The sequence below is a fragment of the Caenorhabditis remanei genome, chromosome I (assembly GCF_010183535.1).
Source record: "Caenorhabditis remanei strain PX506 chromosome I, whole genome shotgun sequence".
Taxonomy (NCBI): Eukaryota; Metazoa; Nematoda; class Chromadorea; order Rhabditida; family Rhabditidae; genus Caenorhabditis; species Caenorhabditis remanei.
Window position 1 is genome coordinate 11,171,737 of NC_071328.1, and position 27,401 is coordinate 11,199,137.

Genomic DNA, 27,401 nt, shown 5'->3' on the forward strand with positions numbered 1-27,401 from the left:
TTACTGTGGAGACTGGCTATTGATGACATAGTTGGGATTGTAGAATGGATTTGGGATCAAACGAATGGAAGATGGTGTAGGATCAGAAGACGTCGGTTTAGATGAAGACAGAACGTAAGATGGGTCATAAAATGGGTTGGCGATCAACTTGGCTGCGAGTGGAGATGTAGGTGTTGATCCTGACGATGAAGTAGAAGCAGTTGTAGCTTTGGATGAATATCGTTTGTATGATGGATCATAGAATGGATTGGCAACTAATGAAACTCTATATGGAGAGGTAGATCGTGGTGTTGATCTAGATGAAGCCGTAGTTGATGATCCAGATGACACAGATCTTGAGATACTTGCTGCACGATTCGCTATGAAAGGAGGCACGATGGATGAAGAGGAGCTAGAGGGTCCAGAAGAGCAATGAACCTTTGCCAGTCTTTCATAAACATGGAATTTCTCTTCCGTCGAGATCATGATCTGAGCCATTTGGCGAGAGTGATCGTCAAGACAATTTTGCTCAAATGGAGTGAGAGAACGATTTCTTGGGTAGAAGAAGAAAGAAGACATTCTGAGATAGAGAATGGAATGAGAGGAAGACTGAACTGAACGGATAACTGTAGTCCCATCGGGTATCTGGGCAACGCAAGACCACGCCCATTTTCCCAAGTGCACTTTCTCGAGTGCGTTTTCCCAGGAGTTTATTAACAACCGATTGTAAACGGATGTCCCTATCTTGGAACATCTGATAAGCATTGTAAGAGTGACTATGTGAAGATGGAACAGTCAATAAATCATATAATATATTATAATTAATTGAAGAAATTGTGTGATTTTGTGTTATAGGAATAATACAGCTTAGAATAGAAATAATCTGATGTTGAAAAAACGGTTAGATAAAAGAGACTGAATACTGAAAATAGACGCAAATAGACGCGAATAGAAGGAAAAGAAGAAGAAGAAGATATCCCCTCCGGCTTCTGCTCTAGCCTATGACATCATTTTGTCGATCAGAGACAACGAATAAACAAAAATTGCGTTAGATACACAAAATTAATGTGTTTCATTTCTATTCGAAATTCAGTAAAAACCAGGAGTCCATGAGGGATCGGAGTGTTGATCCTGAAAAGTTTATTTGTACATGTAGAGTATTTTGTGTTTTTCGCACGTGCACACAATAGTATCAAATCATGTTTTCTAATATCTGGAATGAAACATTATAAATGCTATCAATCAAACGTAATTATGGAAACATCAACCAAAAAATTGAAATTCATCTCGAAATGTTTGATGCGTTTTGATTATTTTCAGTATTACATGAAAATTCAGAAATCACCTCATTTCTTGGCTTTTTAAGTAGGAACTGAGGTTTGTATCATTCATATCCAACTCGGTGTTTCGTTTCTTCACTACAGTTAGTTAAACGCAGCCGCCTGTCAATAAGATGCTGGTCTCCAGATTTCACTTCAGAAGTTTAGAGACGAGAGATACTACGGAAAGAAGAGAGCGCAGAGATATGGCTGGCGGACTAGTTCATTATGGCCGAGAAACCAGTCGAGCGGGAGATTACCGCTTTCGAAATTATCACGCTTTTTCGATCTTCTTTTCTCATTTTCTGATAATCACTTGTTTCCGTCCCTGATTTTTGTTGTGTGAAATTTTACATTTTCATGTTTTCAGATATGGAGGAATCTCATTCTGCCGGTATCGAGATAGAGGAAGTCGAGACAAATGAGGTAGATGTACAAGAACTTTCAAAACCTTCATTTTTTGTAGTTACAGAACTGCGGTGACCCGAATCAGAAAGGAGTGAAAAAGCGCGTTGCTCAGACTCCGCCTGAAAATGATGCGAAAAAGCCAAAGGTAGGCGAATTCTTCATTTTTTCCAAACTCATGATAATTCTAGTTGTCTCGTGAGCCGTCTGTCGAAGTTATAACCGATTCTCCACTCAAGAATGACACACTCTCTCCGAAAACCCCGATTACTCCCAGAACTCCGAAAGTTACCAAGGATGAGCGCGAAAGGCTGAAAAAAGAGAAATTGGAAGAAAAGGAAAAACAGAGACTGGAACGAGAACGGATTCTGGAGGAGAAACGTCTTGAAAAGGAGAAGTTGGCTGAAGAAAAACGGCTAGAAAAGGAGAAGAAAGAAAAGTATTGTTAAAATTTTTGAAATAGAAAGAGAGTTATTACTTCCAGAGAACGATTGGAGAAAAAGCTCGAAGAGGAACGCAAAAAGGAGGAAAAGCGAAAGGAACTTGAAGAGAAAAAGAAAGAAGCTGAAGAAAAGAAAAGAAAAGATGAAGAAGAGCGAATGAAGAAAGAAGAAGAAAAGAATAGAAAGAAAAAGGAAGAGGAAGAAAAACGAGAAGCCAAAAGAAAAGAAGAAGAAGAGAAAAAAGAAGCAAAAAGGAGAGAAGAAGAGGTAGAGATCAGTCTAACAGTTGTCTTGTAACGGAAGAAATCAGACAGCATGGTTTTCGAATTACCACCTGAAACAAATTTTCAGGCTATCGAGGAGAAGAAACGTCGGCAGTCCGCAAAGTTCTTCCAATTTTTCAATAAAGTTGAAAAGAAAGCACCGGAACCTCAGAAAAAATTTTCCAGTTGGTATATGCCGTTTCAACGAAAAGATGGTATGACGTTGGCACCGATTCTTACCAGAGACCCTCTCCCCGAGGATTTCGATCTTTTCAAACAAAATAAAGAAGTAATGTACACTGAATTCGATCAATTTTCTTATTTCAAATCATTCAGATCACTTCTCTTGCCAATTTCCTCAGTACCGCAACCAAACTGGTGCCAGTTGGACCTGCTTCGTGAGTTTCAGTTATAGTTTATTCAATTTTGCAAATGAATATTTACAGTAAAACCAAAGCTAAACTCTTCCAATTCTATGATAATCGTCGACCACCATACTACGGAACTTGGCGAAAAAAGGCAAAATCTGTGAAGGGATCGTGCCCGTTGGCCGAAGAAACAGGCATTGATTATGAAGTGAGTAATAGATTTCCTTTATTTTTATCTCATATCTTATTTTGTTTTACTTTGATTCGTTTCTTTTTATTTCAGGCTGATTCTGACGACGATTGGGAGGACGAACCCTCTGACTGTGAAGAGCTGAATTCGGATGATGAAGGGGTTCGTTATCTTTTTTTTTCATTTACTGGCTTGACATTTTTGAATTTGAATTTTATTTGCATTACGTTTTTCGCTTAGGAAATGTCAAACAGAAAGAATGAATGTAATCCTTTTTAAATTGACTTTTCAGGAGAAAGATGACGAAGAAGAAGGCGAGGAAGATGATGGTTTCTTTGTGCCACCATGTTATCTTTCTGACGGTGAAGGCGAAGAGGAAACAACGTCTGATGGAGAGAATGGAGAAAATAAAAAGGATAAAAAGCCAAAACGAGTCGAAATTGATTCTGATAATGACGATGACGACTCCAATGACGCTGAACGTAAAGCTCGTCTTGCTCAGAGAGCAGAGGAATGGGCCAAGCGAACAGAAAAGAAAAAGGAAATGGTTCTCAAGCCTCGTGCCGTTGGACCAGTTTTTCATACTGGTGCTGATCAGCTTCCAGAGTTCAAGAACATGTATGCTGCACATTTCTATTAAATTTCAGACGGTTTTCTTCATATTTATTGGTGTATTTTCTCATTATTTTCCTATTTTTCTTCATAATTTCACCTCCTAATTTCCTCCAGTAATGTAGGTGCACAATGATTCCTTTATTTTCAGACATTAACAATTATATTAATTGGTTTCTTTCAGACTGTGAATGTATTAGGCTTTATAACTTTTAATTTTCATGATTGAACCTAACTTTATTATTCGGTAATTGCTATTCCTGGTTTAAATTTTCTCCCCGAATTTGTCTAATGTTTGTCGTGTATTTTTTTCAAAACGAAAAAAATGGAGGAGGAGGAAAAATGAAGAAAAAGAGAAGGAAGCCCCCTTTCGTACACATACACACATATGACAAGAGAGCCAGACGACGAGAGCCATCGTGGAAGAGAATAAGAAGCGAGAGACACAGATCGTGACTACGAGTTGCGTGCGAAAGAGGCGACGCGTCGCGTGTCCCGCGCACGCAACGCTCCCCCTTTTGCTTGCTTCTTCGAGCTCGAAGGGATGCTTTGAAGCTTCTATTTGGATTCATTGCCCTGACAATAATCACTTTTATTATGGGATATGGTGTTTTTCGGGAGATTCTCACTTCAGGAGGTCATATGCTGCCTGTTTGTGATTCTTGACAATTCAGATTTCCGTCATTTTTTATCAGCTTATCATTATGCCCAGATTTAATTTCTGCCAAAATTTTAAAATATTAGTTCTGGACGTTCTCAATGACCTCGAACCCTGAAATTCAAAAAATAAGTGGAACTTATCTTTGAAAATGCTTTAAATTTAAATACTTCCGAAATCGTATCTCGTCTGATCTCAAAAACTCAATTTTCAGCAAAATTCTGCTGGTTTTTCACAGAGAAATCAGATATAAATTTGTGATGATTCCAAAACTTCTGATACCCTGAAAAAAAAAGGTTTCTATTATTGAAATATTCGCAACTTTCTTCATTTGTTTTATAATTCTTGTTCATCATTTTCCATTTACTCATCTTGAAAAATATCTATTTGAAACATTACAACAGATATCAAAAGTTTTTTTCGCTATGGAGAAAACACATTTAAAAAAGGGATTCCGATTATTGGCATACTGTAATTCCGATCATACTGTAGAACATCTGGATTCAAACATCTGAACTCAATTTTTTTCCATTCTGATATTCCGATTTACCCTTACTTTTCAATTATTTTCCTTCTTTCTTTCTGAAAAAAATAGGACTCTACGACCTCTATGGTTCACTTCTATCTCACCGCCTCCACACAGCCATTATCGATTCTCTAAATGTCTGATACTCTCTTTAAAAATCCCTTCTTTCTTATTCTCTCTTCCCTCAGCTTCACTGAGCTCACGGAGCAAAAGCAGGAGCAGTACCCTCCTCCTCCCCTTCTCTTTTCTTTTTCTCTCTTTCTCTTCTCATCTCTTCTCTACATAAAATGTGTGTGCATCCATCCATTTCATGCTTCTTCACCACCGAAAAGAAACACAGAAAAAGAAGAAAAAAGGAGAAATGAAAGGGAGACGGAGAGATGTTATAGAGCTTAGAATCGATCATCTGTGCTCAAAGCTGAAAATGGAGAAGGGAAATGAAAATGGAATTCTGGCTCTTATTATTTAGAAAAAATTTTGATTTTGAATCTGAAAGATGAAGAAGAACACCGTTTTTCATCTGTCAAGATTGAATGATTGACCTGTCATAATGTGGGAGCGAACTGTTCTGAATTTTCACGTCCGAAGAATTAATTAAGGAAGTTCAGAATAGACCCAAATTATAGGAACCAAAAAAATTAACAAAAAAAATCAGTGATCAACAAAATATCCTTAATGTTACTCCGTATTTTTCATCCGTCTCTTCCTGTTGATTTCCCTCAAAACTCGTTTCTTCCTCGAAATCCAAATCAATCAATCAATAATTTTTCAGACAGTGTTGTAACTATTCACAATTTCGCATTCTCTCCTCCTCCCCCCACCGTCCTCTGTGCTCCTCAAAATTCGTCGCTGACGTCCCTCCAGGAGCTCGTCAGCTCTTACGTGGCGCAGCTCGCAGGAGGTGGTGGTGGTCGGAGGACACCCTTCGTTCTGCTGCCACGGAGGAGAGAGAATCAATCAATTGAATAGAAGAAGAAGAAGAAAGTGATACTGTAGCTGTAGTAGTGTCATACAATTTGACGACGTCTCAAACCTTCGTCTTCAATCGTTTTTCTCATCCGTCCGGTTTTTGGTTCTTCTGGTCTGCACCTCTTCACTGCTGTATCCGTTCCTTCTCGTTTCAAAATCACCGCGGTTAGGCTTCTCTGGATAAGGTGGCGCTAACCGCGGAATGCGACAGCATTCCATGGCAAACCCAAAGAAAATACAAGAGGTGAGTATTTCGATTTTGAATCCAAAGTTTCTGAGAAATTTGTTTCCTTTTTGAACTCTGGGAGAAATCAGAAAGAAATTCAGTTCCCATCTGTTGAAAAAAGGTAAACTTTGGAAATATTTTAAAGAGACATTGATCGTTAAATTATTTCAAATTTGTTTATTTAAATAATTCAAACCTGGATCTACATTTTCCAAGTAAGCAACCTTTCTAAAAAATATTTCCAAATATAGTAAACATAATAAGACATTCTGAAAATGCATCGATTTTGTCGAGCTTCATCGAACCATATCTTCTATGAGAAGGGTTCAAGGAAATAGTTATTTATTCAATAATGAAGATCTAGGTATGCTAAATAAAATATCATCTGAATGAGAGGATTTCAGCCATCATTGTTGAAGATTCTCAAAGTTAACCAAACTTGAAAAAAAACTTGAAAAGTTATGAAAAAGTATTTCCGACTAGCCTTCAAACTATTCAAAATCATTTTACCCGAAGTTCAGAACGAGTACCATTCAATAAAAACATTGTTGTTATCCTTTCAATAAAAAATCTTTATTAAATGAATATTATCAATATTTTTTTGTTAATGGTAGGATATTTCTCAAATTGAAAGGTGCCTCTTGACCATATTTATTTCTAAACTTACTTTCCTTTTTTCTGATGTCTCTAGTTTAACTCATTACTTTCACAATGGAGGTTTTTTCATTTTCAAAGGAGCTACAATAGAACAGTTTATGAATAGAAAACGTAACAATTATAAAACGAACGAATCAAAAATCCCTTCGCTTTGTATAGACAATCTAAATGGTTTCGTCTCTATCCGATTTCTTCTTTTTCTCTTTTTTTCTGCAAACGAAATTGTTTGACTAAATACTTGAAAATGAAGCACAAAAAAAGAGTTCACGGATACCTCAGATCGTCGCCGCCAATCCGCCCCCGCTCACTTGTCGGTGATGATCCGATCGGTAGGCGGAGAAGCGGAAATCAAACAAATGGGCAGGGCTTAGAGCTTGCCACGTGGCGCTTTGTGGGGAAATTGAGAAGATTTTTGAAAAAAAGAATCATGAGACAAAGAAATGAGTTCTGTTTTGCAGCTGGTGCACGAGTGCAACGTGCAACTTGCACTATTCCGTGTAGCAACACAAGGAATTGGAACAGCTCAAGATGGAGCATCGTTAAGGAGGTAAGCCACGGTTGTTTTCTTTTTTGCCAAGCGTAATCAATAACTGGAAAACTTTGAAGGTGAAAAAATGTTCAACGTCCAAATTCTTGCTTTTTATATAGAAAAAAAAATCTAGAGCATTCTTTTTGTAGTTGCCAACTTTTTTGTACGAGCTCTCCTTGGAGAAATATATTGAATGAAAGCAAATTTCGAGGTTTTGAATTTCGATTCTTCAACCGACTATAATTCTTCAGAATACAATTGTAAAATAAGGTTAAAACTATAAAAATGTTTCTGCAGGTTTGTTCTAAATTGTCCTAAAATTGAACTGATATGAGACTGCGTATCATTCTTTTAAAGTTATTTTCACCTGAAATTTTTATGAAACCGTTGCTACAGTAACCATACAAAGATATGTTTTTCAAATTCTTTCAAAAACTAAAACTTTCTTTAAATCTTACTGTAATCGAGCCCGCTTAATCAATTATACTGGTTCATTTACTTTTTCAGAGAAGTCGAAACGGCGGGTCGAGCATGTCAGAAAGCAGTCGAAGCAGCGAATAATGTTGTCCTTCCACAGTTGAGAGCAGACGGTAAGTACCCTTTTAACCACTTTCAAAACTCCAAAATCTCATTTTCAGAAGCAGAAATCGCTCGACATGGATCATTATTCATCGGATGTGTTGGTGCATATTTGATAGAAATGAAGCGATGTGTCAAGTTGGAAAAAACGTTTCCAGCTCCAACAGAGCCATCAGTGACACGACAACAAGTGGAACGAGTTGAATTGATTCTGGATACTCTCGAGAATTTAATAACTGTACATTATTCGACGAATGAACAACCCTGTTTGGATAAGGTTCGTTGAATTTTTGAAATTATTTTTAGACGGAAACGGGGAAGAAAACAAAAAAAATTGCTATGAGGTAGTCTGAATCTAGGATTTTTGAGCTTTATATTTTAAAAAAAACTTTAAATCAAATTTCTGGTAACACCAGTGAAAAACAGTGTCTTTCTGTTCATGCTCATTTTTGTCCCAAAAGTGCATCTAAAAGTGAATAATCAATTATTACACATTTTGAAAGGCCTTTTTACTCAAAAATTCTCAAATTTCAGTTACAAGTGACACCCCGAAGGAGGCGAGCGACATCATGCCGACCACAATGTGTTTGTTCAAAACTGAAAACGAGTTATGCATGACATTTAGAAAATGGAAAATACTCGGAATTCAATTATATTCATCAAAAAAACACGGATCAACAAAGCCCCGCCCCCCACTCGCCCTTTCTCGATTCTTCCTTCTTTCTAAACTACGCCGATTCTTCTTTCTTTTAGGTGAGTTGATTTTGGTTTTTTGGGAGTAATGAGGGTTTTGAATGAGCATATGAAAAATCTGAAACTTTAAAAACATCATGAGAATCGAAGAAAATATGGAGAACTCTGGTAAATTTTGAGATCTAGGCTCCCGTAGGTTACTGTAGTCGTATGTAGAAGTACTGTAGATAAGCTTAATAAAGGTTTGACGTCGGGAATTCACTACTCCGCTGGATGCAGTTTTTGACTATTTTTGACCATCAAACAGTATAGTTTTATTTTCTAAAAAACATTATCTTAGAAAAACACGACTTGAAAAATTGCTCTGAAAATGGGAGATAAATGTGCAAGCTTCGAGATGAACTGAGGGTAACAAAACTAGGATGAATAATAATTCATCTGAAAATAGTTTTAATATTTTCATTATTTCAGGTGAAGGCATTGTTTGGTTGTTTGTCTCCCTTCGTCTCCGATCGCTGGTTTTCTCCTTTCATCAAAAAATGTTTTTAATAGTTTAAAAATCGCCTAGTAGTTTTGTTTTTTTCTCTGTGCAGTATTTTTTTGACTATAATTGTGTCTATTACATTCTTTTTTCTAGCCAATTACCTCAAATCTGAAAATAGGTTCCTTCTGTAAAAATTGAACTGATTCTGACCAAAAATATCCAATTAAAAAGAAGCGAAATTTGCATATTTATTATTGTCCACACTTATCGATTGATTTCAAAAAAAAAACACAAGCAAAGTCGATATTTTTTGCCGTTTCCATTTCCGTTTTACATCATCAAAGCTCAAATTTTTATTCATTTCATACCTGTTGGCGCCTCCCGGAAAACACAGAAAAATCAATTTATTCAAACAAAAATTATATATAATAGGCATAATTTTCATCCCCGATTCAATTCAATGAACCATCTACATTTTCGCATAATTGTTCTTTTTTCAAGAAAATTCTTCTGAAAATTTGTACATCGTATCAATGTTTACCTTCTTCTTTTCAATTCCCCCTTGAATCCTGGCCTCAATGCAAAAATTTGATCAAATTATATTTTCGGATTCAAATAAAAGAAACAATGAAATTTCTAAAATTTACTTCATTGTCCAGATTATATTTTACATGAGATCAAGCGATAAAATGCTGGGGTTTGGGGAAGAAGAACTGGAAGTAAGAATACAACAACGAACCAGTAGAGCTGATAACAAAAAAGTAACAAAACACATTTTTCACTATGAAATTATACATATGATCTAATCATCCTCTTCGGCTTCAGATGGCACATAATCATCATCAAGCTCCTCGACTTTTTCTTCCACTTTCTTAGCTTCAACCTGCAAGAAATATTTGAAGAGAACAGGCAAAAGTGGGTATAATTTACATTATGTGATTTCTGGTGGAAAACAAAAGAGATCGATCCACATTCAAAAACAGCACGCAGCACGTTATCAGCCACCTGAAAATATGAGGTTCAATTTTAAAGAAATCTTCTGAAACCCTACTTTTCTAGCAGTTTTCTCCGAATGGAACCAATTGGAGAGATCACTGGCACAATCGGCATTAACTGGTGGATCGACACTCTCTAATCCTTGAATGCATCGCTTGCATTTGAGTCTGTAAAAGAGAAATTGAAAATTGCGGAACATTGATATAGGGAAATTCCTCACTTTTCGTGTGTATCCGATGCAACAGTGGACTCCAATTTGAACAATTCACGGAGCTGTTCGTTACTGAAATGACGAGCCACGTCTTCACCAGCGTCCACCGGAAATGATAAATTGAGATTTCATTATTATATCTTTTGAAGCTTACCACACACGACGAGAGTGCTTTCTTGTGAGTTTGTCTCTGGAACATCTTCTCCTCGATGGATCCAGTTGCCAGAAGTCTATAGATGAAACAAGTTTTCTTCTGACCATCTCTCCATACTCTCGCCATCGCCTGATCGTCGTTGGCTGGATTCCAATCAGGATCAAACATAACAAGTCGATTTGCTCCGATTAAATTCAAACCACAACCTCCGGCTTTTGAGGAGAGTAAAAAGCAGAAAATGGTGCTGGCTGGATCATTAAAAGTGTCCACAATTTTCGATCGTTGCTTAATAGACATTGAACCATCAAGACGAACAAAATCGTATCCGCGAAGTTTGCAGAGCTGAAGAAATATTCTAAGATTTGTATTTTGAGCAGAAGCATACCGCCATAAACTGATCGATTGTCTGTGTATAGTTGGAAACCAACACAAACTTATCATCGGTTGTTTTTCGAGTAACCGCTAAAATGTAATCGAGTACTTTCATCTTTCCAGAAAAGGATGGATCAAACGATTTGGGGTTGAATGTTTCGGGGAAGACGGGTAAACATTCTGAAAGTGATGAATAAAAATGAGATTTTCTATCAGAGACTGACTATTTCTGAAACGATTATCCGGTTTCTGAAATTCCTCGTATACCAAATATGGGTGATTGCAAAGTTTCTTGAGATGAGTGATGAAGGAAAGGGCAGAAGCAGTGGCGCCCTGACAAAATCAACATTGTTTTTAAAGCGGAGCCTGGTTTTTCGTACCTTGTCTTTCTCAACAATTCTATTTTGTTTCTCACATTCGATCAATTTGTTATAAAGTGTCTCCTGGAGTGTCGAGTTTTTACAGCAAATGATGTGTTCGTATTTGACCTGAAAAATATGGATAAATCAGTGAAAACTGTGGAAAAGATCGAACCGGTAGGTATTTGGTGAGCAGTGCAGATGTTCTTCGAATAATACATTTCTCTACAAGAGATACCATTTCCTTCGTTTTCTCTTCTCCTTTTTTCTGATCTTCTGCACTTGCATCTGCGTCGCGTCCTCTGAAAAAATACAATGAATCTAGAAGATTTCTTAAAAGTGTCTCACTTCAAAATAGCATTCTCGAACTTCTTTCTGAATTCGCTAGCCGTTCCGAGTAAGCCAGGATTGACAAAGTTAACAAGACTGAAAATATTTAACATTATAAATTCACTAGATGCATAACAAACCTGAAATATTCCAACAAATCATTTTGAATTGGTGTTCCCGAAATAAGAACTCGCCGAGCACATTTCAACCCACTTAATGCTTGATATGTGAGATTGTCGCTGTTTTTCAAACGATGGCCCTAAAAAATGAATGTATTTTTAACCTGAAAATGTACTTACCTCATCACAAATCACAATTCCCACGTCACCAGAATGAAGAATATTTGCATAGAGACGGAATGTTTCATAGGAAATAATGAGTACTGGGATGGCGCATCGCATTTTGGAATCAGCCATGAAGGAATCTTCAAATTATTTTATCTGACAAGAAATATTTAAATTTCTTACTGAGAGAAGCAATAATCAGCTCTCGTTTTCCGCTGTCAACTGGCATTGCATTCAATCTCGTTCCCAACCATTTCTTGATTTCTTTATCCCAATTTTTGACTAAACTACTCGGACAAACAATAATACTCTTCGATACCGTTGGACAAGCATCTGGACTTTGTCGAAGCAGAGTCCAGAGGAGTGAAATACATTGAAGAGTTTTTCCGAGTCCCATTTCATCGGCCATAATGCATCCATGATACTCCGGAATGTTCACTCCTGTCACACAATCCCACATGAATTTCACGCCATCACGTTGATGAGGGCGAAGAATCTTTCCAACGACCGGATCAGCGACGACATGAACCTGGAAATGTTTCATTCACTACTCCGCACGCTCATTCAAACTAACTTTTCTATCTTTATCTTCCTTCAATTGTGCATGTTCACTTATAAGCTCTGGAGCGTAAAGAATAAGTGCTCCTTCATGATATGGATCGAATAATGCACATTTCCGACGATTGCCTCCAAGTCCCAAACTGCGTCCAGATACTGTAAAGAACCAAATCACAGATAGAAATCACTGATGTTAGCATACACATATATCCTTCCATTGGAATGGAAAACTTTCTCGATAATAATTTTGCAATCATTGCATCGTGATCTGAAGATTCGGAAGCCATTCTTCGGCTGAAGACGTCGATGTTGACGAATCTTAACGGATTTGCTTCTTCTACAGAAACGGGCGGTTCAATAGCAGGTGGTGCCTTCTTGCGTCGACGAAGTCCTTGTTTTGTCGGTGAGACAGAAGTTCCGAATGGGGAGACGAAGGATTTGTGAATCTAAAAACGTCTAATTTTAAAAACTTTCGAAAAATGGAGACAATACGTTTTTCGGTTCGGTCGTTTTTCCAGAATATCCTAAACTTCGTCGTTTCTGAGCCGGCACAGAGGAAGAGCTTGAGGACGGTCTGGAACAATAATGTGATTTTTAGTTAAAAAATGAAATCTCACAAGTTTTCCGGACTTGTCTCCCGCTTTCTTTTCGATAAAGAGGTTGAAGGAATATCCGGTGTCACATCTGGTATTTCTATGATATCTGGTTCTTCTACAACTTCGGGAATCATCTCTGTTACTTCTTTTTCTGCCGTTTTCACTTCGGGTTTCAGATCAATCTTCACCAAATCCTTTTTGACCTTCTTTTCATTCTTCATTTCTGTTTTTTTCTTAACAACGACAGTTGCCGTTCCCTCTGTTAAAATAGTGTCGTCGTTCTCATCGAGCATTTCAAGAAAATCATCATCATCATCATCATCGATAGCTATTCTTGCTCTCTCAACGACCACTGGACTGTCTAGACGGGGAATTTTTCTGACATCAATGTTATCTTCTTTTGTTTCTTGCGAGGAAGTTTTCTCAGTCACAACTGGCGAGCTTTTTACAGGGATTTGTTGAATATCGAATGAGCAATCTGATTCTTCTGAAGATAAGATTGATTTCTCATTTTTGATTTCGTTTTGTATCTGTGCAACAGGTGGTGATTCCTGCGGAGCACTTGTCGTTTCTTTCTGAACATCTTCTTCCTGATACTCGTGACTATGTTCTGCTTGAGTATCAATTTTGAGCACAGTTTTGTCGATTATTGATTCAATTTCGTCCACTGCTTCATTGAATCCTTTCACTCGCTTCGACTTGGCGAATCTCTCTCGTTTTTCATAATAATCATCCACCTCATCATACTTTACATTACCAATTTCTTTCGATCCAAAATATTCTACTGTGTAGTGCGCTTTTCCTCGTTTCTGTTCACAATGCATAACCTGAACATAGATTGTTTTCAAAAGAATCTAAATTGATTAAGAACAAACTCTTGCTGGCCACGGGGGAAAGCCAGGGAATTTTGCCCAGACGAAATCACCTGGATGGAATGTTTTTGATGACATTTCTGAAAATACTTACTTTTTGCCGCGAATATGAATGATAGAGGTATGAAACGAGTTCTCACAAGAAATGACGACTACGCCTAAGCGCCTCTAACAATGTAAAAAGTTCAGTGAATTTAAATTTCGCGCAGTGAAGGTTTTCTAGGCCACTTGTTTAAAACTTTAATTTCTTGTGAAATATTGTTTTGTACGGGAAGAGGACTTCTCACTGGACTTAGAGAATATGTTTTCGTCGTCGTACAAAATTTACGGCAGTGTTATCACTTTTCCAAAAACTTATTGAACTTTGAAAAAAGTTAGATAACCTAGCTTTTTCATTGGGTGTGAAAATTATGCTTCTGGCAATTAGTTTTCAATTTATTTGAGCACAACTTGGGTATTTATCGTTTTCAACAACATCTGACGAAATATTTATATGCTAAAATTTCAAACAAAAGAAAAAATTGGCTTTCTCTGCAAATCCACTTTGAATTTACACCCAACTACGGTCATTTTCATTCTGTGCATTTACACCAAGCGAGTGTTTACGTACTTTTGCCAAAACTTTTTTTCTCGTTTCGCCATTCCGCTTTTGTTTATCGGCGAAATATGAGTCATCCGCGCCATCTCTGACGTGATTGCCTAGAAACTACCGTTTTAATTTATTGATTGTTTAGAAACAAAACCGATTGAAAGTGTTTCAAAGGTCCTCCGATTTTGATTTTCAAGTTACTGGACGAAGTGCTCTAAAGTTTCGTTGCATATAATTTTCCTCTTTTTGATTTTCATACTTTGTTTATGTATGCGTGAAAATCGATACTTTGGTACCTTGATAAACATTGTGGGCTCTACTAATCATAAACTTCGTTTTACAGCGAACTATGGCGACCGGTGCATCGGCCACTCAAAGAATTCCGTCAAAACGACAAACTCTTGATGAAGCCTACGCTCCACCAGCCAACTTCCTTGAAATTGAGGTCATCAATCCTATTACCCATGGTGTCGGAAAGATGCGCTACACTGACTACGAGATCAGAATGAGAGTAAGTACAATTATTCACAATTTTGTCTTACAAATGAGTTTTCAGTCTAATTTGCCGGTCTTCAAACAAAAGGAATCGAGTGTTCGTCGACGATACAGTGACTTTGAATGGGTTCGAGCAGAACTGGAAAGGGACAGTAAAATCGTCGTTCCTACCCTTCCCGGAAAATCGTTCAAACGTCAACTTCCGTTCCGATCAGACGACGGAATTTTCGAAGAGGAGTTCATTGAAAACCGTCGCAAAGCACTGGAGCTGTTCATAAACAAGTGAGTAATTCAAGATTTTACACGAGTACAAAAAGCATTCATTCGGCTATCAAGTTTATACATTGATCGTTGTAATTTTCAGAGTCGCCGGTCACCCATTGGCTCAAAACGAGCGATCGCTACACATCTTCCTTCAAGAGACAACAATTGACAAGAACTACGTTCCTGGAAAAATTCGTACCGCGTAAACTAGTCGATTGCCAAAAAGAGACATTCCTCTCATCAACACTTTGTCTCCTTATAAAAATGCGGTATATTTGAAATTTGTGTACTTTGTCCCCCACCTACAATCACCACGTCCCCTTTGATTTCCCCCCATTTGACCCCGATTTATTTATTTTTAATTTTGTGTGTATATTATAATTTTTATATTCGAATTGATTGATTATATTGCATGCAAGCGTGAACTTTCTTGTCTATTTTGGTCTATGTTTTCAGTAAGAAAAAAACAACAAAATAAATGTTGACACCTGTGAAAAATCATGTTATATCCATTTTGCTAGTGACCATCAACAATATAAAATATCTACATAAAAATCGTATTTTTATGTTGAGAGAACGAAAAAAGTTGCAGAAAAGTCAATGTTCCTGGAAAAAATCAATCAGAAAACCGGAGAAAGAGAATGGGTGGTGGCCGAGGAGGATTACGATATGGCCCAAGAGCTAGCGAGGTTTCTAGAAATTGATTTCAGAGTTCAGCTGAGAATATTTCTCATTTGCAGAAGTCGTTTCGGTGACATGATTCTAGACTTCGATCGAAATGATAAGTTTCTCGAAGGACTGAAAACAACAATTCCTGAAAAGAAAAGAGAAAACGAAGATGGAAAAGTTCATGTTTTAGATATTGGTTAGTGAAAAAAAAGACACTTTCTTGGTTACAATGAAACATTTGTAGGAACAGGAACCGGTTTATTATCTCTGATGGCTGCTCGTGAAGGTGCTGACAAAGTTACGGCATTGGAAGTATTCAAACCAATGGGAGATTGTGCACGACATATAACTGGACACAGTGAATGGGCTGACAAAATTACAGTGATTTCTGAAAGATCAACAGATGTTTCTCAAATTGGAGGATCTCCTGCAGATATTATTGTTGCGGAGGTGTTTGACACAGAGCTGATTGGAGAAGGAGCATTGAGAACGTTCAAAGAAGCATTGAAAAGATTAGCGAAACCAGGATGTCGAGTTGTTCCATCTAGTGGGAATGTGTATATTGTTCCTGTGGAGAGTCATCTTCTCAAAATGTTCAATACTATCCCGAGGTTGAATGGAGCTGAAGGTATTTTAGAAAGTTCGAGAATTGGATTTTAAACTTTATATACAGATGAACACCCACTCGGTAATTGTTCTGGCACCGCAGCTGTCTTCGATGTTCAATTATCCGAAGTGAAAACTCATGAATTCCAAGAGCTCTCTGATCCCATCGTTGCTTTCAAGTAAGCCAATTTTTCTAGATTTCATAAAAACTTTGCATGTTCAGATTCGACTTTGAGCACGAAGAAAAGATAATTTTCGATGAGTCATTTGTTCGGAAAGCCACAGCTCACTCATCCGGTACCATTGATGCTATTCTTATGTGGTGGGATATTGATATGGATGGAACTGGCAAAACTTTCATTGATATGGCACCGAAATGGAAGAATCCAGATAATTATGCAGTTATTAGATAATTTTTAATAGTTTTCTAGCTTAATTTATTTTTCAGTGGCGTGATCACTGGATGCAAGCAGTTTATTATCTCCCCCAAAAGAAAAAAGTAGAGATGGGTCAGACTTTTGAAATCGTGTGCAATCACGATGAATTCAGTATTTGGTTCAGTGAAGTTGGAAAAGAGTAAGATTTTGAAAAATTGTTTCATTTCAATGATACATTTTGCAGTACCACTAGAACCTATTGTGTCTGTGGATTACACTCAATGTTGAGCCGACAAACAGTGTATCATATCAATGAAATGTTTGAAAATCACAGTTTTCGAGCAGAAGTCAACAGGGTACTTCACCTTCATTCAGAAGTTTTGAAATTCATTTCATCTTTCAGCTCTCCAATAATCTCCACGTGACAACTGTTGGCGAGGGCTCGTTTTTGGGTCTCCTTGCAGCAAAAACAGCGAAAAAAGTGACGATAATTGAAGGCAATGAGCGATTCCGGGACATTTTCTATAGATATATTCAATACTACAACTTGAAAAATGTGGAAATAATTGAAAAAGCGACAAACTTAACGGAAACACCAGATATCATTCTCGCCGAACCATTCTACGTGTCTGCTATGAATCCATGGAGTCATCTCAGATTTCTGTATGATGTTGAAGTATTGAGGATGCTTCATGGTGATGAACTGAAAGTCGAACCACATGTAACGCCTAATTTTCAATTTGAAACTGATGAATTCTATTCAGGTTGGAACGCTGAAAGCGCTTCCCGAGTGCTTCGAAGATCTACACAAAATTGCTGCTGACGTTGGAACAGTAAATGGATTCGATTTATCATTTTTCGATGGAATCTCAACAAAAGCAAGAGCTGCTACCGACGCGATTGTTGACGAGCAATCACTATGGGAATACGCTGGAACGGTAAAAGGAGAACCAGTTGAACTACTGACTTTCCCGGTTGATGGGAAAATTCTAAGCAGGAAATGCGCAGTAAGAATGGAAAAAATGAAGTAAGAATTGTTTTGAACAGACGGAAACTGTTGTTCTTTTACTTTCAGCTCGTCTAATGGAATCCCAATATGGATGGAGTGGCAGTTTGGAAACGTTACACTATCTACAGGTCTTCTGTCTGTTTCTGATTCTGGAGAACCTGAATGGAATAAAGGATACAAACAAGGAGTCTACTTCCCGATATCAGATCTCCAAAACGAGCAGTCTCTGAATCTACGAGCGCTTTTTGATAACTCTTCTGGAGATATTACTTTCCAATTTTCTAAAGTTTAGTTTTTTTTTTCAAACTTGTATTGCTGTTTTGTTGATTTATCTTTGTTGTTTTCTTTGTTGTTCTCACTTTTATGAACTCATGATTTATTTTCGACTCGAAAACTCGATTTGAATAACTACAAATATGAAACTTGAGTTCATGGAGCTCCTCCTGCTGAAGTTCCTTGGCCAGAAGCATTCTTCTTTGGGAGAAGAGACTCATGAATTGGTTTCGGGAGGACTCCTCCTTGAGAAATAGTTATATCTTTGAACATTTCGGCGAATTCGTTGTCTTGTTGAACAGCCAACTGCATCATACGAGGAGTGACTGTTTTTCTTTTGCTCTGCTCAGCAACCATTCCGCTGATTTCCAGAATTTCTGCAGTCATATACTCGAGAACAGCAGCCAAATAGACAGATGCTCCAGGAGAAACACGGTGTCCATTAGTTGCTACTTGCAGTTTACGATGGATACGGCCGACTGGAAAGGTAAGACCGGCACGTTTTGAACGAGTTGTTCTCTGAAAAAACGAATTGATCAGAAAATTTGTTTCATTCTTGTCACCTTTTTAGATTGAGCTTTAGCTTTAGTGGTATGTTGTGGTGTTCCAGGAGGACTTGGGAGAGGGGTTGCATTTTTAGTACGAGCCATTCTTCTTATATTCCTCTTATCAAGGAATAAATGTTTGGCATCCACAGAATTCCACGTGCAGTATCCGATATTTACATTTTGAACTCGACTCGGCCCCTCTTCTTATCGGTACACGTTAAAAAGTCCAAACTTACTTACAAGAAAATACACTTTCGCTTCAACGGATAACCCCGAAGAAGCTTGTCCAAAATTTATTTGCGTTCAACACATTCTTTCGAATGGTCGAAATCCATGCTAACCTTGGTTAACTTGGGTTAAAACCGACAAGAATAGTGAGAGGAGGCGACCTATACTTGCGTGTGTACCGACACTTCCCGGGTTCCGCCGCCCGCTATGTTTTGTGTGTACTTTTACTCCGCCTACTTGACTCTCTTGTTGTTTTCTAGAAAGGAAAATTATATTTTTGATGGAAATTAATAGAAATGTGAATAAACACATTTTGAAAACCTCTTGAATCTGAAAATTCGAAACCGTCTTTATCTTCAGGGAATAATCAATAAAATAAAAGAATACAGTATTCTGGGTTGCAACCGAATAAAACCTTTATTAAAAGTAGGCAACTTCGAATCTTGTCCTCAAGTGTTTAGATTTCATTTCTGGAGATTTTGAGAAGTCTCTAGATTATAACCAAACAAGAGAGTGAAGATGGACTGAAACATGAAAAATATATGGAAAATTGAGAAAATGGAGAGTACCTGCAGAATAATAGTTACTCCGATATAAACCGATTGGCTCTCTCCAACCAAGAAGACCTTGTCTTTGATAAGTTGCAAAATTATCTGAAAGCTCAAATTTTGCTTGAAAATAGGATTTACTGAGTTCTAAATACCTGGAAGTGAAGATAGAGACCGGTTGCATGAACGATGTTGAGAAGAGAGATAGCAGTCGAGAAACTGCCCAAGACGATGGATGCTAAAATTGAAAAAGAGACATCGAAGAGAGACACAGCGTGCTTCCGTGGCGCAATAGGCAGCGCGTTCGGCTGTTAACCGAAAGGTTGGTGGTTCGAGCCCACCCGGGAGCGAAATTTTTTTGAAAAACTAACCAAGTGAAGTTGCAAGAAACACACTGACTGAAGCAAACGAAATGAAGAAACTTTGACGATTCAAAGACGAAAGAGGAGTTGGAACAATTCCATTGTCAAACATCAAAGCGAAAAGAAATGGAGGAAGGAAAAGAGTGGATGGAGCAAGTGAAAGGATACGTGGTCCAGTGAGATATCCCGTGAAAATTCCAAAAACAAGAGTAGAAGAGAACAAAACACTACGTCGCTCGGTGTCATCGAGACTCGAATTCTTGCGAACATTGTAGTAGACGAAGATTGGTAATGCGATGAGAATCATAACAACGACGTATGAATCGAAGAAGTATTGGATGATAGGAGCCAACGCATAAGCTCCGGAAAGTTGTCCTCCAGCCAAACCAATCAGAATCACCTGAAGTTCAAATGTTTTTACCCAATTTCTATAGAAAACCGCTCACCGAAATACCGAGATACATCTCCACCAAACTGTTCTTTGTTTCTATTTCAATTGTATCCAATGCTGAATTGTCGGCCAATGACTGATTCACATAATCACGAGCATCGTAAGATGCCGGTTCAGCTACCTCTTTCAGACGTTCTGCAGCCTTCTCCAGCTTTCTTCCTGAAAACCGAAAAGTTTGATAGGGGTGGGATCAGCTCGTGAAATGAGAGGAATATCTTCGCCTTGGTGAGGCATGGTGTCCTCTCCCGCGTACCTCAGCCGTTTACATTTTGTGTCGGCGAGCGTTGGGTAAAAAGGTCAAACCCAACAAAAAGTAGATTTTCAACAAAAAAACAGTTTTGTTCGTTTCGGAATTCCTCACCAAGATAAAAAACTCCATCGTAGTAAGCAATGGCTCGACGACGCATTGTCTCAAACGTTGTCACGAACTGTTCCACATATCTTTCCGAGATTTCCGCCATTGCTTTTGTTTCTTCAAACTGCGATTTCACGATTTTTCAGCTGGAATCAAAAGTGAAACTGATTTTGTGGATGATGATGACTAACCGTGATGTGTAGATGAAAAATAATGACAAAAAGCGTTTGAATTCCATGTGGAATTTCAATCTCCACGTTATGACAACCTTGCGTGTCTTCATAAAAAAAATAGTTCACGTTTTTTATTTTTGCTATCAAAAATTCTCGAATCAGGAATCGGGTGCCGCGCCTCCTTTTTATTCAAAACTACCGTAGGCGTTCTCGAATTGTTCTGTCAATTACTTGTATAGCGGCGAAGGTGCAATAAATTGGTTTCTGTTTGGAAACACAACGGAAGGCTTCTGGGGATGATTATGGGTTTCGTTTTCTCATAAATCGGCTCAAAAGCTGTCACGAATAGCACTTATACTCGATTTTTTTCGCATTCAGAACCTTTTCAAAATGGTTGACTTTTTCGGTTTCCATCTGAAATTTAACTGTTTGTAAAAAGTTATCAGTAAGCATTTCTTTTTCTGAAAGCAATCTGGAAGTACGATGCTCTATTTGCATCAGATGAATTTTTTTGACCTCAAACTACTTTCTATTTCGTCGTTATTTATCCAATTGGGTTGTAAACTTCGATGCGATGCAACATTTCTGATAACTATCTTATCGAGTCAATCGTGTTTCCCTTTTCTTCCATGATACGGAACAAAACACGTGACTATTATCAGGGTTGTTTAGCATGACGATTTCGTTGAAACGGTCATCTGAATGGGCAGAGACGCAGTTAATTGATAGAGAAAATAGGTATTATTGATAGAGAGGCATTAGACAAAAAAGAAGATAAGGTTCGATTTGGCACGCAACACCTACAAACAACCGTATTCGGTCTGTCGGTTTCTGGTCATTCTTATTGACTTTTCTAATCGAGGAACGAACGAAAATGTCGGAATTTGATGAGGTTGGTTTTTTAAAATAAGAAAACATTTTGAACTGAAAATATAGGTTCATTGCAGTTCAGACTTGTGTCAGTTCATAACGAAGTCGCTGAAACTAAAAACTCACCTTAGAAACAAAAATTAATAGAAAATATCAAAGGCACTTTTGAAATACAATCATCCAATAGCTTGATTAAACTTGAAGAGAACTGCTTTGAGTACAGTAACTTTGAGAAAAACATTGATCTTCAGAATTAATAATTTTTTAAACTCTGAAATTTTTTTAACTCTGAAGACAATCCTCCCAAAAGAGTGAAAGGTGCAAATGTATAGAACTTCCTTTCTTTTATGCCTCTACTTGTTGTGTTCCTTTTGACTTGAAAAATTTCTCAAAATTTCAGACTTCCCTATCCGTTTCCAACAAGAATCTGTAAAATTAATATATTCTCCTAAATCTTCTTTCTCTCCAAAAAAGCATTTTCATGTTGCTTTTGGAAAGAACAGCGAGCCGCAATATTCTGCAGATTATGAGCCTTTTGACTTGAAAAATGATTTTAAACTTCTCGCTTTTCTATATATATCTTCCTCCATCGAACAATATGGAAAAAAGCTTCCAAAACGTAATTACCATTTTGCTTTTTCGCAAGATCAGTGAGCGAGGAGACTGGGCGGAGTCTGCTCGTATGCAAATCATAGCGAGCGGCGGAACCCGGGAGGTGTCGGTACACACGGTTGTATAGATCGCCTCCTCTCGATATTCTCTTTGGTTTTAACCCAAGTTAACCAAGGTTGGCATGGATTTCGACCATTCGAAAGAATGTGTTGAACACAAATAAATTTTGTACAAGCTTCTTCGGGGTTATCCGTTGAGGCGAAAGTAGATTGAAGCACCATTTGAGCGAGGACAATGAGAGTAATCGAATCGTTAGTGTAGCAGAATTCTACTTGGAATCGCGTCTGGGAGCCCGTGAAAGTCTCAAAACACTTGTGATGTCATAGTTTCTCATCTATTCGACTCACTACTACTTCCTCAATTCATCTTCTGCATCCAGTCTGTGTGCAATCTTGCATTCTCAAGTATGTATTTACGAGAAATAAGACGACCCATTTCCTGAGAGTGAGCAAAAACAGTAACTTTCGAATGAATGAGTGAATACCCAGAGAAGCAAGAAGCTATTCAGAAGAAATGAAATTAGATTTCCTTCCTCTATATAACCAACTCTTGTCGCTGACACCTTCTGAATTCAGTTTCACTTTTTTCTGAATATAATCCATCTTCATTTCTCTTTCAAACTTTGCACTTTCTCTTCTTTTTCCGTTTCCATTGTTTCCTTTTTCCGTTTTTGCCCTCTCTGTGATGACGTCATCATCTTCTTTTTCTCGAGCAACTCATGCTCAAACGCATGCTTTTTTCTTTTTTCAAGTATTTTCACATGGAGGTTCACAATGTTTTATTCTGTGTCTGAAGCCCAATTCTTATGAGAAATATATCGATTAACATTCATTTTGCTGTCAGCATCTCCTCACAGAATTAGCTGAAATATCAGCTGTCTTCTCTTCTTTTTTCTTCATTTCTTCTAATCTCTTTTCTCTTTTTTGTCCGGAAAAGGAGTCTAATTTAGAAGAGGAATATATGTAATTCGAATCGAATTTCCCTCGTTTTCTCTTCTTCTCCGATCCGATGAAACTCTTGAAAAATGAGAAATTTGACTCCAATTTCCTTCCACTTTTCCATTTTATAACTTATCTTTCAGTATACGCTCCTTTTGTTTATTTTTACTAACATAATAGAGGAGAAGAGCACTTTTGAAGTTTCAGTTAGATTTTTGATGTTTCCAAAGGTGGAGGTGTCTAGTTTTTCAAGTTCGACGGGTTTCTCATTCTTCTATTTCCAGGTAGAATTAAAAAAGAATATGAAGTTCAGGGCCGATTGTCAAGAGGTGTTGAAGCAAGAGTTAATGGACACCCGTTCTTTTTTTTTCCTACTTCATAAAGACAAGACGAGCGCTTGACGCCTTCAATTGTGTTTTTGCCCCATACGCGATCACTCGTGAGTTCAATTCCCCATAGAGACGCCACCCCTGAAGTTTTGAATAAAATATTTTTTTGAGTTCTCTTGCTCCGAAATTCTTGATCGATATTTTTCTCCGTGTGTCTCGAGTTATTGCACCGAGTGGTTAATGGGATACAATTTTTACATCGTGATAACGTCATTGCTCTAAACATCATCAGATTTCCTAAACTGTAAGGATTCACCGAATTACATAAGATATCTGCGTTGATCTTCCAGAGGTTTCAACTGTTCACACACTTTCTTTCCCATGAGATCATTCGTTTTCTCTCCGAATCCGAGTTTTGCAGAATGATGAATATATTTGTTTTGACTCCTTTCACTCTCTCATTTTTCTATCTTTTCATCCATTCATTTTCTTCATAGTCATCCGTCTTCGTCCGTCCTTTCCACCCATTTGTTGCACATTCACATTTACATTTACAAATCCATTTGCCCCCTTTCTTTTTCTTTCTAAATCCAGTCTATGCCCCTTACTCTCTTCTTCTTCTTCCTCTTCTTTCTTCTTCCTTTTCGTCAAATTATGCACAAATTGTATGTGAATGTGTGGTCCGTTTCTTAGTGAAAGAAGAGTGGGACGTCTTTCCCGAGTGCTTCTTCTTCTTCTTTGCAATTTACCCGCCCTCTTTCCACATCGCATTCAATTCAATTTGGCATCTCGTCAACCGTCGTTTTGTCACCCAGAAAAAGTAAAAAGAGAACGAGCAAATGAGCGAAAGATGAAGAAATTCCATGTTCAACATGTTCACTAACCAAATATTTCTCTTCTTTTCCGTTTTTTCTCTGCTTTTCTCGGATATTCTTCAGACTTTTATAGATCTGACATGCTATTTCGTGAATATCCGAATCATCAAAACTTGACATGTTCAAAATGTTAAATTTCAAAATCAGATCACTTCTGTAACTCCCATGTCTTCTTATTTTCTCACGACCAGATTCAGAATCCAGATCACTAGACTAGATTGTGAGCCAACATTTTTCAATTAGATTCTTACGGAGACTTCTTCGAAAAAATAATTTTATTATGAAAACGAGCCCATAGAAATTAGCTTCATCCTGAAAAGATTCTAAAAATTCGGTCATGCATCGTTTCGGCAGATATCAAGTTCGAAGAATGAAATATTTTGAGATGTTCTTCCTTCGTTTTCTTGTGACATTAAAATTTTAATGCCAAGAAATTCCCTCTCCTGGAATAAAACACGTCTGACGTATAACCATTTCCAGAAGCTTCTCTCTACTCGAGCGGAATGAATGTATTCATTTTTAATTCTGAACCCAGAAATTCTAGATCTCAACTCTCTGAATCTCTCAATAATTCTCCATATATCTCTCATTTCATATCTCTCTTCTCCACTCCGTTTTGCGTCAAAACTCAGTCCCAATTCCTCCAACTTTATGGAAATTTGCCCACGGCTGAGTGGTGTTCTCTCAATTCTCTGGAGACTTGTTTTGTCCCTCTGTCACCCATTTTCTTTCTTCTTTTTCTTCTTTTCTTCTTCTGAATTCTCTCTATTTCTCAAAACGGTGTTTGGCGGTTCCTTCTGAAACGAAAAACGTAGTAAAATGGGTGTCTAACCCATATTTTTCTTCGTCTATCCCAATTTTCGAAATGTTCGTTTTCTTGAAAGAAATTTAATACGATGCACTTTGTGTGCATTTTGTCGTAAGTGCTTTCGAATTTACGACTTAATGCACACATTTTCAAACTTTTTATTCTACGTTTAGAATAGAATATGATATCTAGGTCAAAGAGAAAGAGAAGAAAAAAAAAATCAAATTTCAAATCTAAGGAAAACAATTTGCAGCCATTTCTCTATGCCTCTTTTGGATGACTAATCACTCAAGGAAAGAAAAAAAACAAGGAGCTCTCTAGAGCTCTTTTCTCTCATTCTATTTGCTACGCTTCACGGATTTTCTCATTTATTTATTGATCCTTCTTTTTTCAGCTAAAGTACCTAACAGGCTTTGGCAACGAGCATGCGTCTGCTGACCCGAGAGTGCCTGATGCTCTTCCCGTTGGACAGAACTCTCCGCAGGTTAGTTATAAATCAACTAAGACTCCCGGAAATCGTGCTTCCGTGGCGCAATAGGCAGCGCGTTCGGCTGTTAACCGAAAGGTTGGTGGTTCGAGCCCACCCGGGAGCGAAAAATTTTAGAATTATTATTTTTGAAATGCAATAATTATCTTCAGAAGTGCGCCCATGGTCTTTACGCCGAGCAACTCAGTGGAACTGCTTTCACCGCTCCACGTTCCCAAAACCAAAGATCGTGGCTCTATCGTATTCGTCCTTCGGTAATTCATCGTCCATTTGAAGCAATATCTGAAAATGGAAGCAACTGGACCAACAACTTCTCATCGATTCCACCAAATCCAAATCAATATCGTTGGAATCCCTTCCCACTTCCAACAAAAGAAGACGTTACATTCGTCGATAATTTGTATACAGTTTGTGGTGGAGGAGATGTGATCAGTCGTACCGGATTGGCAATTCATCAGTTCTCATGTAATGCAAGTATGGAACATACTGCTATGTATAATTCGGATGGAGACTTTTTGATTGGTAAGAACTTCTGAAAGTTGTTTGGAAAATTCATAAGTGATTATTTCAGTTCCACAACAAGGAGCATTGGAGATCACCACCGAATTCGGACGTCTTCTAGTTAATCCACAAGAAATTATCGTGATTCCACAAGGAATTCGTTTCTCTGTTGCAGTCCGTGGACCATCTCGTGGTTATATTCTCGAAGTGTACGGAACTCATTTCCAACTTCCGGATCTTGGACCAATTGGAGCCAACGGGCTTGCAAATGCAAGAGACTTCGAGGCTCCCGTTGCCTGGTTTGAGGATTTGGATGTAGAATACACAATCATTAACAAGTATCAAGGAGCATGGTTTCAGGCTAAACAAGTAACACTAAATTCAAAGAACATATTACATTTGTTTTTCATTTCAGGGTCATTCTCCGTTCGACGTTGTCGGTTGGCATGGAAATTACAATCCATACAAATACGATCTTCGTAAGTTTATGGTCATCAACACTGTCTCCTTTGATCATTGTGATCCATCGATCTTCACTGTTCTCACTGCTCCATCTGTTAAACATGGAACTGCTATCGCTGATTTTGTGATCTTTCCACCAAGATGGGGATGTGCTGACAACACTTTCAGACCACCATATTATCATCGTAAGTCTTTTTCTTTGCAACCGCGCTTCATCAAACTAAAAAAAATCATAGCTGACGCTAATTTTGAAACCGTTTTTCAATCCCAATAATATATTCCTTCCAGGCAACTGTATGTCTGAATATATGGGGTTGATCACTGGATGCTACGAAGCAAAAGAAGGTGGATTCAAGCCAGGTGGTGGATCTCTTCACTCAATGATGACCCCTCACGGACCAGATTTCAATTGTTTCGAAATGGCGTCGAATGTCGATTTGAAACCACAGAGAGTCGCCGAAGGAACCATGGTGAGTAGCTTTTTAGAAATAAAACAAAGTAAATTCTTGTGGAGAATCGCAATCTGTCCCATCAGGCAAAAATTGAGAACAACTGGGTGCACATTTTTCAAAAAGCTAAAACTAACTTATTCAGTCGTTCATGTTCGAGAGCTCCCTCAACATGGCAATTACCAACTGGGCAATCAATCAAAATGTGGACAAAGACTACTACAAAGACTGGCAGCCACTCAAGAAGCATTTCACTTTGCCAAAATGATTTTCTTAATTTTTTTCAATTTGTTACTTTCAGTATAAAGAATCATTCTTATCAGTCTCTTTGAATTTCAATTTATACGGTTGCTAACCCTCCATGTCCATACTTTCTAACCTTTGTCCTTTTATGTGCGCTTTTTTTCTGTCTTACCCCCACTCACTTACAG

The 27,401-nt window shown here is 37.8% G+C and overlaps 9 protein-coding genes across 9 annotated transcripts; 5 read left to right on the forward strand and 4 right to left on the reverse strand.

The window, feature by feature from the left end:
• Positions 1-558, reverse strand: GCK72_002452 (uncharacterized protein; the record flags this gene model as incomplete). The annotated part of the gene is made up of 1 exon (XM_003112224.2): positions 1-558. One exon carries the CDS (start codon positions 556-558, stop codon positions 1-3), a length of 558 nt encoding a protein of 185 aa, XP_003112272.2.
• A 1,112-nt stretch (positions 559-1,670) lies between these two features.
• GCK72_002453 (uncharacterized protein) lies at positions 1,671-3,607 on the forward strand (the record flags this gene model as incomplete). Its single annotated transcript, XM_003112166.2, has 9 exons — positions 1,671-1,724; positions 1,771-1,851; positions 1,895-2,142; positions 2,188-2,413; positions 2,498-2,698; positions 2,746-2,807; positions 2,856-2,985; positions 3,061-3,129; positions 3,260-3,607. The coding sequence occupies 9 exons, from the start codon at positions 1,671-1,673 to the stop codon at positions 3,605-3,607; spliced, it is 1,419 nt and encodes a 472-aa protein (XP_003112214.2).
• A 3,448-nt stretch (positions 3,608-7,055) lies between these two features.
• GCK72_002454 (uncharacterized protein) lies at positions 7,056-8,341 on the forward strand (the record flags this gene model as incomplete). Its single annotated transcript, XM_053723433.1, has 4 exons — positions 7,056-7,162; positions 7,652-7,734; positions 7,783-8,000; positions 8,258-8,341. 4 exons carry the CDS (start codon positions 7,056-7,058, stop codon positions 8,339-8,341), a joined length of 492 nt encoding a protein of 163 aa, XP_053592078.1.
• A 1,361-nt stretch (positions 8,342-9,702) lies between these two features.
• On the reverse strand, positions 9,703-13,710 carry GCK72_002455 (uncharacterized protein; the record flags this gene model as incomplete). The annotated part of the gene is made up of 18 exons (XM_053723434.1): positions 9,703-9,783; positions 9,831-9,905; positions 9,952-10,063; positions 10,117-10,179; positions 10,269-10,603; positions 10,647-10,813; positions 10,858-10,966; positions 11,014-11,121; positions 11,168-11,294; positions 11,341-11,418; positions 11,463-11,581; positions 11,637-11,746; positions 11,790-12,135; positions 12,181-12,320; positions 12,367-12,610; positions 12,657-12,738; positions 12,782-13,587; positions 13,636-13,710. 18 exons carry the CDS (start codon positions 13,708-13,710, stop codon positions 9,703-9,705), a joined length of 3,177 nt encoding a protein of 1,058 aa, XP_053592079.1.
• Positions 13,711-14,570: 860 nt separating this feature from the next.
• On the forward strand, positions 14,571-15,186 carry GCK72_002456 (uncharacterized protein; the record flags this gene model as incomplete). The annotated part of the gene is made up of 3 exons (XM_053723435.1): positions 14,571-14,732; positions 14,778-14,998; positions 15,081-15,186. 3 exons carry the CDS (start codon positions 14,571-14,573, stop codon positions 15,184-15,186), a joined length of 489 nt encoding a protein of 162 aa, XP_053592080.1.
• Positions 15,187-15,580: 394 nt separating this feature from the next.
• Positions 15,581-17,933, forward strand: GCK72_002457 (uncharacterized protein; the record flags this gene model as incomplete). Its single annotated transcript, XM_003111947.2, has 10 exons — positions 15,581-15,669; positions 15,721-15,845; positions 15,894-16,277; positions 16,323-16,434; positions 16,479-16,656; positions 16,704-16,831; positions 16,877-16,988; positions 17,036-17,353; positions 17,397-17,659; positions 17,708-17,933. The coding sequence occupies 10 exons, from the start codon at positions 15,581-15,583 to the stop codon at positions 17,931-17,933; spliced, it is 1,935 nt and encodes a 644-aa protein (XP_003111995.2).
• Positions 17,934-18,070: 137 nt separating this feature from the next.
• GCK72_002458 (uncharacterized protein) lies at positions 18,071-18,564 on the reverse strand (the record flags this gene model as incomplete). Its single annotated transcript, XM_003111833.2, has 2 exons — positions 18,071-18,433; positions 18,478-18,564. 2 exons carry the CDS (start codon positions 18,562-18,564, stop codon positions 18,071-18,073), a joined length of 450 nt encoding a protein of 149 aa, XP_003111881.1.
• Positions 18,565-19,154: 590 nt separating this feature from the next.
• GCK72_002459 (uncharacterized protein) lies at positions 19,155-20,512 on the reverse strand (the record flags this gene model as incomplete). The annotated part of the gene is made up of 6 exons (XM_003111944.2): positions 19,155-19,214; positions 19,260-19,343; positions 19,394-19,476; positions 19,610-20,000; positions 20,047-20,210; positions 20,413-20,512. 6 exons carry the CDS (start codon positions 20,510-20,512, stop codon positions 19,155-19,157), a joined length of 882 nt encoding a protein of 293 aa, XP_003111992.2.
• Positions 20,513-24,061: 3,549 nt separating this feature from the next.
• GCK72_002460 (uncharacterized protein) lies at positions 24,062-27,238 on the forward strand (the record flags this gene model as incomplete). Its single annotated transcript, XM_053723436.1, has 7 exons — positions 24,062-24,208; positions 25,466-25,555; positions 25,711-26,080; positions 26,130-26,428; positions 26,475-26,706; positions 26,810-26,991; positions 27,116-27,238. 7 exons carry the CDS (start codon positions 24,062-24,064, stop codon positions 27,236-27,238), a joined length of 1,443 nt encoding a protein of 480 aa, XP_053592081.1.
• Between the last annotated feature and the right edge of the window lie 163 nt (positions 27,239-27,401).